The 16,236-nt window shown below is 37.0% G+C and overlaps 1 protein-coding gene across 3 annotated transcripts in view; it reads right to left on the bottom strand.

Annotated features, from left to right (window-relative positions):
* DYNC2H1 (dynein cytoplasmic 2 heavy chain 1) overlaps positions 1 to 16,236 on the bottom strand; it is a 380,304-nt gene that overhangs the window by 170,106 nt on the left and 193,962 nt on the right. For all 3 annotated transcript variants that reach the window (XM_055272928.2, XM_055272929.2, XM_055272930.2), the window contains one exon: positions 15,141 to 15,213. In XM_055272928.2, the coding sequence (XP_055128903.1) occupies positions 15,141 to 15,213 (73 nt within the window). The remainder of the gene's footprint in view (positions 1 to 15,140; positions 15,214 to 16,236) is intronic.

Genomic DNA, 16,236 nt, shown 5'->3' with positions numbered 1-16,236 from the left:
AGAAGACTGAATCCAACCATCAATCTATATATCTCATCAGTACAATACAATTCATTAACTGATATGATAGCTGAGTGCCTACTCTGTGTCATGCATATGGGGAATCAGAGTACTCAAGATCTGAGTAAATGATTTCACTGGCATGATATAGGCCAAAAAGTTATTTCTTATGCCCATGTGTTATGGGGAAAAAACGTTGTATGGAGAGTGAAAATAATGCTTAATTTAAGACAGAAGTACATAGCTGTCAGTTTATATTTGTTAGCCAAATGACTCTATGCAAATCATTAAAATGCACTGTGCCTCAGTTTCCTCAATTGCAAAACAAGGATAAACCAATCCACAGGTACTTTGGAAGCAAAATAACTATAATAATTGTAACAAATTTCATTTATTCATCACCTACTGAATACTAAGCATTATACCGGGTAGTTTATTGAAATGATATATAAACCATACAATGATCCTGAGGAACAAATATCACTATATTAATTTTATAGGTAAGAAAACTAATACTTAAAGAAATTGATTATCTTGCCAAAGGGCACCCAGCTGCCACCACTAACTATATTTAAACAATTCATCTGTGATTTTTCTGCTCTGTAGCCCTTCACAAACTATAAAGTCCTATTCAGATAAGAGATTATAATTTTGCTATTATATTTAAATCTCTTCTGCTAAAACTTGAACGTTTCCATTATTAATGTATTTCATAAAGGCCAAACTGAAAAGGCTCATGTCAATTAATAATTTAAAATATACTTGTTTGAATTGAGCTAAAATGAGTGTTACACAGGAGTTTAAAAATAAAGGAAAAATTAGGAGAATGTAACTGAATGAGTACATGGGTGAGAAGGGCTTCCATATATTCTCAAAAATAGAAGTGAATAGACAAGACTGCACCTCAGATATGGACATCCTTACAGAATTAAGAATAGTAAACACTTTAAAATATAAATTCAATGTTATCATGATGGGTCAAAAGAGAATTCTAGATAACCAACCTGAAAAGGTACATTTCACGCCTAAAGCAGCACCCTTGTCTATTCTTCACAACAGCAACCCATAATGCTAAGAATTTCCAAAGGCAGAAATATTCCTAATAACAGGTGAAATTTACTCCAAGAGCCACTTAAAATTGATGAATTGCTTTTAGAGGCAAATTTTATAAATTTTCTTTTTAACTAAGTTTAAATTGCTAACAACTATTCAATTGTTAGCAATTTAAATTTAGCAATAAAGAATTCTTATGTACTTGCAATGCAGTAAGAAATATTTCCATTAATTCAAGCATTCACTTATTTATTCATTAACTCAATAAACATCTAGGCCAATTAAATATATTGTCTGATTTAATAAAGTGTATCAAAAGTCTTAAAAATGTACATGCCTTGATCAGTAATTAAAATTAGAATAATTTAAGAAACAATTCAGGATGTGGACGCAGAAGCATGTACAAGGGCTTTTCATTGTAGCTGTTGATATTAGCTAAAAATTGGTAGAAACTGAGTTTCTAACAGGAGTCTGAGTAATTTCTGATAGCCATACATTGAAACTCAAGTTACAAACATGTTGAGGTAAAAGATAATTTACAGAAAAATCAGACTATTCAAAAGATTTGGCAATAATTCCATATTGTAATGTATACACTTCTATGTGCATAAAAAGAAAACAAAGGCATACATAGAAATGTTAACAATGATCAGTGCTAATGATGGAATACCAGATGTTTCTCATTTTCTTTTCATGTCTATGCATTTTCTGATACTCCTGTAATTACTATGTATTATACAATAAAAATGTCAAGCTATATAAAATATTTTCATTTAAAATAACTACTTACTGACTTAAGTGTGTTTTATTTGGAAATTATATGCCAATACAAAAACTGTCTAAAAAAGCTAAAATGCAGATTACCATACCACTTGTTTATTTAACCAATGTACACTGTAAACTTCATGAAGGCAAGAATCATACTGAATCTTTCACTACTTTATATCCAGAGCCTAGCAAATTCAATTATAACTTTTAATTTTAAAATCCCACAGGATATAAATACATGTCCATTAATTCATTTTACACAATATTTGAAAGCAATAAAACATTTTGAGTTGGAGAAAAAAATCATGAAAAATACCTTGTCATTTAATATAACACAGGTGACATTCATGTTACTTGGAATTATATGTTAGCCATCCTGCCCACAAAATTCCAGCAAAATTTCTGTTGCACTTTAAGTGAACTGAGTATACTGGTTTTATCAATCCAAATAATTCTGATTCATGACACCATCAGAATCGTCAATATGAATCATTCAAAACTGTTTAATATAGTTAGAGAGCCAAAAATAATAATTGCACTGTGAATTATCATGTAAAACTATTTGGAAATCACTGGAACTTTATATTCTGACCATAATTTAAAAAATAAATAACAGCATTTCCTTCAAAAAAATAAGACAAAGGAATAACTTAAACCTTTGTTGTTTTTATTTTATGCAAATACAATACTGAGATAATAAAAAGAAATAACTTGCAGTTTAAAAAGGAACAAATTGACTCCCGTACTTTGCAGGTACCTGAGTAAAGAAAGTGGCAGATTATCAAAACTATTATACGTAGTAAGTATAATAGATTCATTCTTTTTCATTCCTCTCATCCTCCATAACAAAGAGCTGATAAGTATCAGATGTATAAAATTACCTTTCTTTCATGAGAAAAAAATTGTAAAAATGTACCACAAACATCAATAAAAAGAGGAAAATCAACAGCCACTACCTAACCCAATATATGTGAACCAATTAAATGGGAAACTGCACTTTAGAAATGGAATAGTACTCAACCCTAGAAACAAGTAAAAAAGTCAAATATGTTGTGGTAGGCAGGATTCTAAAGATATCTCTTTCAAGAATCCTAAGCCCTGGTTATTCAATCAAAAACTAAACTAAGTACTGCTGTGAAGGGACTTTGCAAATATAACTAAGGTCATGAACCTAAAAGTAAGAAGATTATCCTGTGTTATTCAGGTGGGCCAAGCTAATCAATTGACCCCTTAAAAGTGGAGCAGTTTCTCTAGTTAGAGTCAAAGAAGTGTAGCAGAAAAGAGAAACAGGAGTGATATGAAGCATGCAAACGAATCGATCTGCTAATGCTGGCTTTAAGGATGGAGGAAGGCTAAATAGCAATTGGCATCTAAAAGCTGAGAATGACACCAAAAGACAGAAAGAAAATGGGGACCTCACTCCTAAAACTGAATAGGGCTGAACCTGAATGAGTTTGGAAGTGGATTTTCCCCAGGGCTTCCAAAACTTGGAACAAAGAAACCTGGTGAGCCCATCAGGTTTCTGACCTGCAGAAGATAACTGGGCATTGTTTAAACCTGATAAATTTCTAGCAGCAACAGAAAATGAATGCACATATCTATATGTCTTTCTTTCTTTTAGACACAGACTTGATAAGACAAATTGCGCTATGAAAGCAGGGTGCATGGGATGGGATGATGCTATAAGAGAGGTACAGAACTGTAAAACTAGGAAAGATGCATAGTTCAAAAATAACTTTTAGATGAAGAAACTAACTGTAGTTATGGGGACATGTCTCTTTACATTTCCAATACCTCAATACACATAGTATAATATACTCCTCATGATAGTTTTTTTTTAAGTCAAAATTATATCAGAATTACAGAAGTAAGAATACTTGCATCTGGTCACTACCATTTCTAAAAAGTAATGTAGTAGATTTTGCCAGCACATATGTCTTGCTTTGTAGAATCATATTAAACAGGCATCCCTAAAAGCTTTGAGGACTGCTATACTAATTTAAATATTCAAATCAAAACTACTTTCATAAATACATCTTTTTAACTTACTATTTTAAGGTTTATAGATTATAAAAAGTTGCTAAAACTTAATAAAGATCTTTCCATATGAATGATGCTTGAGAAATTACATTTAAAATCAAAACTCTAAAATTTGATTAAAAAGAGGGAAGTGCCTGTTGTTCTCCAGTAATTTGAATTTTTAAAACTTATTCCTGAAAAAAACTCCAATTTTACATTAAAACAATTTAATAAAGCTATCTGACCAAATACAAAGTTATACAGCCATACAATAGTAAACATAATTTTTGCTTAGAAATAGTATGATTTTAAAAGTGTATTAAACTTTCAAAGCATCTGAATATATACATAATATGAGGTTTTTAATTAATGCCATTAAACCTTAAATGTCATTTGACCTGGAGATGAAATAGTACCATAAGTATTTCAAGGAGTTGATAGCAAGTCAAACTATAAAATCAGTAAGAAAGGTTATGTGCAATGTGGCACAAAAACCATATTATTAAAGACTAAATGGGTAGGAAAAAAAAAACCTCTCTTAAGAACCTCTCTGAAAGGGGTCCTGTTTTATTTTAACATGCATTTGAGCAATAGGAACAGCAAGTGCAAAGGTTCTGATATTCCAGAAACATACTTAGAGCAGTAAAAAAACAAGAAAAAGATTATTATGTTGGTAAAGAACTGAGCAAGGATCAAGAGTGGTTATGAGATAAGATCTGAGGGTAAGACCTTGTAGGACATTATAAGGATTTTGAAGAAGATGAGATGTCACATTCCATCAGAAGAGTTGGAGCAGAGGAGTGATATGATCTAATTTATATTTTAAAAGGCACTTAGCTGCTATGTTGAGGATAGACTTAAAGTGGGCAAGAATAGAAGCCTGAATAGTAATAATCTCGCTTATATAAAAGTGGCTTAAACAAAGTGGTAGAAAGTCCTAAATGTCTGAGAAGTGACTGGATTCTGGATATACTCTGAAGATAGAGACAACAAATAAAAGGTATGGCAGTAATTGAGAGCTGATGATAGCTTGTATTAGGTTGGTACTAATAAAGCAAATAAAATGAATTCAGAATAAGTTTTAGAGTTGAAACCAAAAGAATTTGGTGTAGATTGAGTATAGAAAGAAAGAAAAGAGAGGAAAGAATTACATGAGCTGCATAATGACTTTTCAATCAATGATGGACCATGTATGCCATGGTGGTTCCATAAGATTATAATGCTGTATTTTTACTGTATCTTTGCTATGTTTAAAGACACAAATACCTACCACTGTGTTACAATTGCCTATAGCATTCAGCACAGTAACATGCTGCACAGGTTTGTAGCCTAAGAGCAATAGGTTATACTACACAGCCTAGGTGTGTATAAGGGTGTACAATCAAGGTTTATGTACACTCTATGATATTCACACAATGAAACTGCCTGAGACATTTCTCAGAATGCATCCCCACTGTTTAACAACACATGACTGTACTTTTGTTAAACAACACTGTAAAACCGTTAACTGTTTAACAACACATGACTGTACTTTTGGGGTTTTGGATTAAACAACTGAGTAGATGCTAGTATAAACAAACCAAAAGTTCTGTACTGATCACATTAAATTTGAGATATTTATTTTTGATGTTTTTAATATAAAAACATCAAATAAGCATTAAATACACAAGCCTAGAATTCCAGGGCTGGAAATAAGAGGTATGAGTCAATAATTTAAGAATGATATTTAAATCCAGGGATTGGGTAAGGTCACCTACAGACAGAATGTGTAATAATGAAAGAATAAAACCCAGGGCAAAACTATAGTGAAAAAGAAAAGTACTCTAACACTTAGAAGACATGCAGACAAGAAGCCAGTAAAGGAAAGTAAAAAGGAACAGCCTAAGAGGGTTGGGGAGTGAAAAAAGAAACATAACAATCAAGAGAAGAATGTGTTCTAGAAAGAAATGGACAACTTTGAGTTTAGTAAGAAGTAAAAAATAGGATAGAGGCTAGAAAAGGGTCTGAGACCAAGGGAGGTATTTTTAAGACAGAGGATACTAAAATATATTTGTATGCTGAAAAAAAAAAGATCCAGCAAGAAATTCATGATGTGGGAGAAGATGATAATGGCAGAAATGAAGAAGAAAATAGTAAATGAGTTGACCTTTGATTACAGCAAAGACATTCATTCATAGTAAGAGAAAGGAAAGCAGAATGAGTATGAGTACTAAGGCAAATGGTAGATGTGTTGATGGGAAATGAAGAATTTTTGTCTTATTGCTTCTATTTTCTCAAAAATGCTAGTAAAAGGCTACTTCAATCAACTAATTTTAGTGCTAAATACAGGGACAACTGTTTTCCATATTCTTAGATGTGTATTATACAGTTATTACTCACCATGTGTATCCAAATTTGGGAACATGTTAATTTTTCCAGTAACAAGATAAAGTATATTCAAAAGCATTTCCAAACATGGACACCAGCATCTTTTTTTCCAACTATTTCAGTCTTTAGAATCAACAGTTAAGAAGGAGGCAGAGCAAGATGGCCAAATAGAATCCTCCAGCAATTGTCCCCTGCAGGAACATCAAATTGAACAACTGTCCACGCAAGAAAACACCTTCATACAAACCAAAAAATGTAGTGAGTGATCACAGCAGCTGATTTCAATAGACTCACAAGGAAAGAGGTATTGAAGAGAGTGAGAAGAACAGTCTTGCATTGCCTATACCACCCCTACCCCAACCACAGGCAGCACAGCACAGAGAGAATATGTGTGCATAGGGGAGGAAAGGGAAGTGAGTGTGACTTTGCATTGGAACTCAGTGTGGTCCTGTCACTGAGCGGAACACAATACTGTTGCAGGAATCAGGAGGACCAGAGAGACCTTGGAGTAAAGCAGGAGGATTTTATTGAGGGCACTCAGACCCAGTGGATTAACATCCTGAGACTGGGCCCAGAACAAAGACAGCTCTTGACCCTTATACACCCTTCAAAAACGGAGGGAGCTAACTTGAAGCAGGATTACAGTAGTGTGAAAGCAAGCATACAGAGGCAGAACAAAGGCAGTTAATCAAATTGTGACAGGTGCATAACTCAGAATTACACATGACCCTTGCTATTCAGCCCAGATGGCTGTTATCTAGGTTTTGCTCTAGTGTCTTGCATGGGCTTATTTCATAACCTTCACTATGGTGCCCAGGTGGCTGTAGCTCAGGCCTTCTCAGATGGCTCATTACCTTCATTGTACCATTTAGATAAAACAGAATACTTGAAGTTATTAGTTACAAAGAACAGTAATCTATAAACTCATATCATAAGAGAAAGAAAAATTTGTTTTTCTCCTCCCTATGTTGAGGGAGTGCTGGGAGATTCTCCAGAGAACATTCCTTTGTGTCCTAGCTTCGCAGATAGTTGTTTATCTAGGCTTTTCCTGGGTCTGGGCTGTGCCTGTTGCTGCTTCTAGGATAAGTCAGCCTAATACATGAAAGCTTATTTCTTTTTCTTTTTCTTTCTTTAATTTCCTCCTCATTACCAGGCAGAATTCTACCAGTGCCCATGGAAGGAGCATATAAAGCAGCCCTGGGCCAGAGGGAAGTCTTCAGCTTCAGAAGGAGGAAATCAAGTCCCAGTCATCTTCACCACTAGCTAATTAAATGGCCTGAGGGCCCAAATAAATCTGAGTGGCAGTCAGGACACAGTGACTGCAGTCCTTGGGCAAGCCCTGGTGCTATTCTGGTGTCCATAGTAGTGGGCTTGCAGTGTGACCCAGTTGAACACCAACTGCAGCAGCTCACAAGAGTACTTGCATCACCACTCCCTCAACTCCAGGCAATGCAGCACAGGGACACGTTCCTTCTCTTTGGAGGAAGGCAAGAGAAGAGTACAGAGGATTATGTCTTGCAAACTGGACACAAGCCCAGTCACAGGAAAATAAAGCACCAGGAAGATTCCTGAAGTCTATGATTCCAGGCCTTTGCTCCTTAGTTGATGTTTCAAGATCCATTCTGGGCCAGAAGGGAATCTGCTGGCTTATAACCTGCTGAATAAAGTAGCCTCAGGCCTTGAATGAACGTCAGTGACAGCCAAGCAGTAGTGGTCACAGGCCTTGGGCAAGCCTCAGTACTGTGCTGGTGTGGAAGGCTTGAGGCTTCAGGTATGACTCAGCATGGTGCCAGCTGTGGTGGTCAAGGCAGAGCCCATATCACCTCTCCCCAAACTCGGGGCAACCCAGCATAGAGAAAGAATCCTTTTGCTTGGGGAACAGAGAGGAAAGAGAGCAAAAGATTTTGTCTAGGAACCCAGAGAATTCTCCCTTATCTTCCTCAAGTCCACCAAGGCTGTGTTTCTAGGAGTCTGCAAGAGTCATAGAGTTCTTGGGCTTAGGGTTCCCAATAGTGCTAAAACAGCTTTAGTGAAAACAGGCTTAGGTAACAACACTCAGTCTCCTTTGGATTCCTAGAAAGCCCTCTCAAGAAGAGTAGGTAAAAACAAGTACAGACTCTGAAGACTGGAATAAATATCTAACTCTTCAATGTCCAGACAATGATGAAGGTCCACAAGCATCAGAAACATCCAAGAAAACATGACCTCAGCAAATGAACTAAATAAGGCACCAGTCACCAATCTTGAAGTAACAGAGATATGTAACCTCTCCGACAAGAAATTCAAAATAGCTGTCTTGAGGAAATGCAATTAACTTTAAGATGACACAGAGAATGAATCAGAATTATATAAGAGAAAAAAATTTTTTGAGACACTCTCACTAGCCCAGGCTGGAATGCAGTGGTGTAATCTCGGCTCAGTGCAACCTCTGCCTCTCCCAGATTCAAGCAATTCTCCTGCCTCAGCCTCCCAAGTAGCTGGGATTACAGGTGCCTGAAACCATGCCTGGCTAATTTTTGTATTTTTAGTAGAGATGGGGTTTTACCATGTTGGCCAGGCTGGTGTTGAATTCCTGACCTCAAGTGATCCACCCAACTTGGCCTCCCAAAGTGCTGAGATTACAGGTGTGAGCCACTGTACCTGGCCTATATCAGAGAAATTTAATAAAGAGATTCAAATAATTTTATAAAAACAATTCCTAGAGCTGAAAAATACAATTAACTGAAAAACGCATCAGTGTCTCAATAGCAGAATTTATCAAGCAGAAGAATAAATTAGTGAGTCTGAAAACATGAAAATACAGAGGAGAAAAAAGAAAGAAGAATAAAAAGGATGAAGTACGCCTACAAGATCTAAAAAATAACTTCAAAAGGACAAATCTATAAGTTATTGGCCTTGAAGAAGATGTGAAGAAAGAGATCAGGATATAAAGTTTATTCAAAGAAATAATAACAGAGAACTTGCCTAGCATAGAGAAAGATAAGAATATCCAGGTACAAGACAGTCAAAATCACTAACAGATTTATCTAAATAAGACTTCTTCAAGGCATATAATAATCACTCTTAAAGGCCAAGGACAAAGAAAAGATTCTAAAAGCAGCAAGACAAAAGAAGCAAATAACATATAAAGAAGCTCCATATGTCTGGCAGCACATTTCTCAGTGGAACCCTCATATGCCAGGAGGGAGGGGGATGACATATTCAGAGTGCTAAAGGAAAAAAAAAAAAGCTTTCAACTTAGAATATTATATCCAGCACCATCATTCTTCAAACATAAAAAAGAAATGAAAACTTTCCCAGGCAAACAAAAGCTAAAACATGTCACCAACACCAGAACTATAAAGGGAATTCTTCAATTTAAAAGAAAAGGATTCTCAAGCAACAAGAAATCATCTGAAGGTATAAAAGTCACTGGTAAAAGTAAGTATACAGACAAATACAGAAAATGCTAACACTGTAATTGTGGTGTGTAAGTCACTTGTGTTAGGCATTCTTGTGTTGCTATAAAGAAATACCTGAGATGGGCTAATTTAAAAAGACAAGAGATTTGATTGACTCATGATTCTGCCAGCATGGTACCAGCACCTGCTAGGCTTCTGTGGGGGCCTCAAGAGAGCTGTCACTGATGGCAGAAGGCAAATGAGAAGCAGGCATCTCACATGGTGAGAACAGCAGCTTGCATGTTACATGGCAAAAGCAGGAGCAAGAGAGAGTAGGGAGGGTGGTGCCACATGCTTAAACAACCAGGTCTTGAGAGAACTCACTCACTATTGTGAGGACAGCACCAAGCCACAAGGGATCTGCCCCCATGACTCAAATACCTCCCACCAGGCCCCACCTCCAACACTGGGGATTACAATTCAACGTGAGATTTGTTAGGGACGTATATTCAAAGTATATCACCATTCGTATCTTTATTATGAAGTCTGAAAGATACCTATCAAAAATAATAACTACAATAAATTGTTAAGAGATAGACAATATAGGAAGATACAAATTGAGACCAAAAAAATCCCCAAAATCGGGGAAGGGGAATTGAGTTTAAGTGTAAATTTTTTCTTTTTGCTTGGTTTGTTTTTATTTTCTTTTCTTTGTTATCAGAGTTAAGTTGTCATCAGTTTAAAATCCACTGGTTATGTGTTCTTCATGCCTCATAGTAATCACAAAGGAAAAACTTATAATGGATACACACACACAAAAAAGCAAGAAGTTAAAATATACTACCAGAGAAGATCACTTATACACAAAGGAAGACAGGAAGAAAGGAAAAAAAAAAAAAAAAAGAAGACACTAACAAAACAACCAGAAAACAAATAACAAAATAGCCATAGTTAGTCCTTTCCTAAAATAGCCAGAGTCCTTTCCTATCAGTAATAACTCTGAATATAAATGGACTAAATTCTCCAAGTAAAACAGAAACAGTGGTTGAATAGATTAAAATTAAGACCCAACTATACGCTGCCTACAAGAAACTCAGTTCACATATAAAGACTCATATAGACTGAAAATGAAGAGATGGAAAAAATATTCCATGCAAATGGAAACCAAAAAAAGAGTAGGAGTAGCTACACTTACATCAGATAAAAGAGATTTCAAGACAAAAAGTATAGAAAGAGACCAAAAAGGTCATTGTATAATGATAAAGAAGTCAGTTCAGCAGGAGAATTTAAGAATTGTAAGTATCTATACACCCAATACTGGAGTATCCAGATATAAAGTAAATATTATTAGAGCTAAAGAGAGAGATAGACTCTAATACAATAATAGCAGGGCACTTCAACACTCCACTATAAGCATTAGACAGATCATCCAGATAGAAAATCAACAAAGAAACATTAGACTTAATCTGTACTATATAGACCAAATAGACCTAACAGACATTTACAGAACATTTCCACCAACGGCTACAGAATCAAGTTATATACTTACAACTCTTAAAGGAGTTAGACTCCCAAAATGCACTTTAAAAAATTACTTATTTATTTACTTAGTTAGTTATTGAGACGGAGGCTTGCTCTGTAGCCCAGGCTGGAGTGCAGTGACACGATCTCAGCTCACAGCAACCCTTCGCCTCGTGGGCTCAAGCAATTGTCCCACCTCAGCCTCCTGAGTAGCTGAGATTACAGGCGCCTGCCACCACACCAGATAATTTTTGTATTTTTAGTAGCAACGGGGTTTCACCATGTTGTCCAGGCTGGTCTCAAACTCCTGACCTCAGGTGATCTGCCCACCTTGGCCTCCCAAAGTGCTGGAATTATAGGCGTGAGCCACCATGCCCAGCTGCACTTTACAAATTAATAGGTCAGCTATCAAACTATCAATAAATATAAAAATTAAAACAGGTTATATGTAGCCTGATTATCATGCATATCTATTGTTTTGTACCAGCATCCCCTCCTTCACTTCTGGTAATAACCACTCCCCCATCCATGGCTGCTTTTGGAGAAATGTAATTCCATATATTTCTGATGTGATTAGTTGCAGAGGTGGATATGTAACCTAAATTCAGCAAATCAGAGTCCTTCTCTAGGATTTTTGATGGTGAAGTTGGGAAGGAAAAGTTATCTTTCTCCTTTCATCATAAGATTTAAAATATAACTCAGCAAGTTAGGGGTCTTATCAACCAGAATATTATGAACCCTTGAGACTAAGGACAACACACAAGCAGAAATTAAAATGAGAGTCTAAAAGCAACAAGAGAGGAAGAGAGAGATAAAGACACAAAGAAAAAGGGAGAAACAGAGAGATGGGAGTGGGGGGGCAGAGAAACACAGAGACAAACTGCAAGGCTGAGACAAAGACAGAGTTTCCTGATATTGTCTGAGTCATGATGTTGTCTAAGTCCAGTTAACCCAAAGGCCAGCCCTATCTCTTCTTTCCTGAGTACTGAATACCTAAGCTAATAAATTCTCTTTATTCATTTAAGCGAGTTTAATATGGGTATCTATCACTTGCAACCAAAAGAAAGGTGGATAATTACTCTGCCAAACATGAGTAAAAGTTATCTGGTACATAAACATTCTATCAGAGGTGAATAAATAGTGACATTTCCTCCCCCTGCATAAGTAAGCAAAAGCACAGAACATATCCAGACTTATTTCCATATACTCATCATTAACCAACCAGGTGACCAGTCTAAAAAGTGACTCAAAATATTTGTGTGTGTATGGGTGAGGCAGAAGATAGGCATTATGTGAAAAGCTTGGTTGGTAGGTGTTATGGGTTAAATTGTGTCTCCCCCCAACCCCCCCAAAAAAAAGATATGTTGAAGTCTAACCCCTGTCCCTCAAAAGGTTCACCTTTTTGAAAATAGGGCCATTGCAAATAGAATGTTAAGTTCAAATGAGGTCATACTGGACAAGAGTGTGCCTCAATCCAACACGACTGGTGTCCTCACAAGAACACATCCGTATCTCTTCCTAGGTTCTCGTAGTTGCCTAGAAATCTTCGGTGTTCCTTGGCTTGCAGTCGCACAACTTGAATCTGTGCCTTCATAATCACATTATACTCTCCTTGTGTGTCTGTCTTTACATGGATGTCTTCTTCTAAGGACAGCAATCATAAAGGATTGAGGAACACTCTAGTCCAAATACCGTTACTAAATATAGGATGTCAAATTTAATTCAACATTATATATGGGTTATATCCAACAAAGAGAATCATTTTTCTTTTTTTCTTTGAGACAAGGTCTTGCTCTGCTGTTCACGCTGGGGTGTGGTGACAGAATCACAGCTCACTGCAACCTTGAACTCCTGAGTTCAAGAAATCCTCCCACTTCAGCCTCCTGAGTAGCTGGAACTACAGGCACATGCCACCGTGCCTGGCTCATTTTTTAATATTTAGTAAAGACAAGGTCTCACTATGCTGCCCAGGCTGGTCTCAAACTACTGGGCTCAAGCAATCCTCCCCCATCAGCCTCCAAATGTGCTGGGATTACAGGTACTGAAACCACCTTTGCAAATATTATAATTGAGGAAATTATGACAGTGGAAGAGATCAGACCTAACTGACTCCATCTTGCTTCTAGCCTTTAAGCTGACCTTGTTCATTCCTGCATGCAGGCTGAACTATCCTTGGGAAGGAATTTAGTTTATGGTTTTTTAGTGCCCAATGTGTTCACCTTGCCCATTGCCCAGACAGAGTTGATTTACCAAGACAGAGCCGGCTGTGCAGGAGACTGGAGTTTTATTATTACTCCAATCAGCCTCCCTGAGCATTCAGGATCGGAGTTTTTAAAGATGATTTGGTGAGTAGGGGCTTAGGAAGTGAGGAATGCTGATTGGTCACGTTGGAGATGGAATCACAGTGGGGGTGAAGTGAGGTTTTCTTGCTGTCTTCTATTCCTGGGTGGGATCACAGAATTGGTTGAGCCAGATTACCGGACTAGGTTGTGTCAGCTGATCCATCTAGCGCAGGGTCTGCAAAATATCTCAACTACTGATCTTAGGTTTTACAATAGTGATGTTATACCCAGGAGCCATTTGAAGATGTTCAGACTCTTGCAGCTCGAGGCTGCATGACCCCTAAACCATAATTTCTTTCTTTTCTTTCTTTTTTTTTTTTTGAGATTGAGTCTCGCTCTGTTGCCCAGGCTGGAGTGCAGTGGTATGATATCTCCTCATTGCAACCTCCACCTCCTGGGTTCCAGCATTTCTCCTGCCTCAGCCTCCCAAGGAGCTGTAATTACAGGCACTCGCCACCATGCCTGGCTAAATTTTCTTTTACTTTCTTTTCTTTTCTTTTTTTTTTTTTTTTTTTAGTAGAGACGGGGTTTCACCATGTAGGGCAGGATGGTCTTGAACTCCTGACCTCAAGTGATCCGCCTGTTTTGGCCTCCCAAACTGCTGGGATTACAGGCGTGAGCCACCACACCCAGTACCTAAACCATAATTTCTAATCTCATAGTGAACCTATTCGTCCTACAAAGGCAGACTTATCCCCAAGCAAGAAGTGGGTCTTCCAAGAACCTACCGACGGTGAGGGAGGATTTGCTGTACATTAAACCGTATTGTTGATTTTCTTAAAAAAAAAAAAAAAAAAAAGAAGTGGGTCTTTTTGGGAAAGGGCTATTATCAATATTGTTTCAGAGTCAAACCATAAACTAAATTCCTTCCCAAGGTTAGTTCTGCCTGTGCCCAAGAATGAACAAGGATAGCTTAAAGGTTAGAAGCAAGATGGAGTCAGTTTGGCCTGAGTTCTTTCACTGTCATAATTTCCTCAGTTTTAATTTTTGCAAAGGTGGTTTCGATTTGACTCTGAAACAAAATTCATAATAGCCCTTTTTCAAACAGACCCCCTTCTTGCCTGGGGGCTAGTCTGCCTTTGCAGACTAACAAATTAGCTACAAAATCAGAAATTATGGTTTAAGGGTAACACAGCCTTTGGCTGCAAGAGTCTGAACGTCTCCAAATGGCTCCTGGGGATAACGTCACTACTGTAAAACCTAACCATTTCTGTGATCCTACCTAGAAACAGAAGACAGCAAGAAACCTCACCTGAAACCCCCTATGATTTCATCTCCAACCTGACCAGTCAGCACTCCCCACTTCTCAAGCCCCTACCCACCAAATCATCTTTAAAAACTCCAACCCCCAATGCTCGGGGAGACTGATTTGAGTAATAATAAAACTCTGGTCTCCCGCACAGCCGGCTCTGTGTGAATTACTCTTTCTCCATGGCAATTCTCCTGTCTTGCTAAATCAGCTCTGTCTAGGCAGCAGGCAAGGTGAACCTGTTGGGCAGTTACAGGATGAGCCACCATGCCCAGCCGAGAATTATTTTTCTAAAACAGGCAGAAATCGGAAGATAAATAAACAGAATGAATAAAAGAGACATTATAACATTTCTAAACTAAGGCTAACATAAAATGAAAGGTAAATTAAAAACAAATAATTCAGGTCAGTGGTCTAGTTCTTGAAGAGCATCACACTTACCCAGAGTTTTACATGCAAAAAGAGCCATGGCACTTTGCAATCTGTCCGGTCTTAGCGCCTGTACTACAAGAATCTTAAAATAAAATGCAGAGTATTTGTAAAGAATAAAGTTGCTGCAACCACTTTAACTGAACAATAATTAATGTTAACTAATTAAACAAATGTTTAGAAAATATGGGAACACTTATTGTTCCATATTATTTACTATGCTTTAAACTGTCAAAATAGGTATATAGCAAGTATATATCAAAAATATTACTGAAATCCATTTACTTCCTCAAGCCTATCATCAAATTTAAACATAGGGTTAGCAATGTCTTCTGGATCTAATAAAAGGCTAAATGGCAGGTGAAAATCATGGTATGTAGATGAGGCATTTCTGTTGACAGCAAACAGAGGCCCAGAAACCGGAAATCCTCCCTAAAATTTTCAAATCACTATTTTTACCTTTAAAAAAAAAAAAAAAGAAACAGCGTCTCGCCCTGTCACCCAGGCTGGAGTGCAGTGGTGCAATCACATCTCACTGCTGCCTCGAATCCTGAGCTCATGTGATCCTTCCACCTCAGCTTCCCAAGTAGCTGGGACTACTGATCATGTATATCTATGATATTCCTAGATGTTTAAGTTTTCAAATCAATTTTTTCTTAGTCATTTTCCTTTTTGTTTAAGCACTCTTGGGGAAATAGAATTCACTGTATATGGAGACACAAAGGGGTTAGATCCAGAGAAGAGATTAATGGAAAGGACATTTCCTGGAGTATCAACTTCTGAAGAGCTCTCCCACTCTAAGCTTTTTGACTAGCAAAAAAGTTTGAGTGGAACCTGCCAGTAGGTTTCATCATTCTATTTTAAAATAGAATAGGAAAAATCCCCTGTTACTCACTAGTAGGTCTTTTCCTTAAAAATAACTCTAGGAAATGATTGTAAAACTTGTACAATTTGTATCTTAGTTTCTTTCTGAAATACATTTTTCCTATTACAAAATCCCCCTGGGGTCTGAGGCAAAAGGAATAAAAAAAGCCACAGTGAGATAGAAACCAGGCCCAGAAACTTTGGCGTGATTTAATTGTCAATAAGGTGGCAAAAGCATCAAGCC

This window comes from Symphalangus syndactylus, chromosome 3 (assembly GCF_028878055.3).
Source record: "Symphalangus syndactylus isolate Jambi chromosome 3, NHGRI_mSymSyn1-v2.1_pri, whole genome shotgun sequence".
NCBI lineage: Eukaryota > Metazoa > Chordata > Mammalia > Primates > Hylobatidae > Symphalangus > Symphalangus syndactylus.
This window is presented reverse-complemented; position numbering and strand designations above follow the sequence as displayed.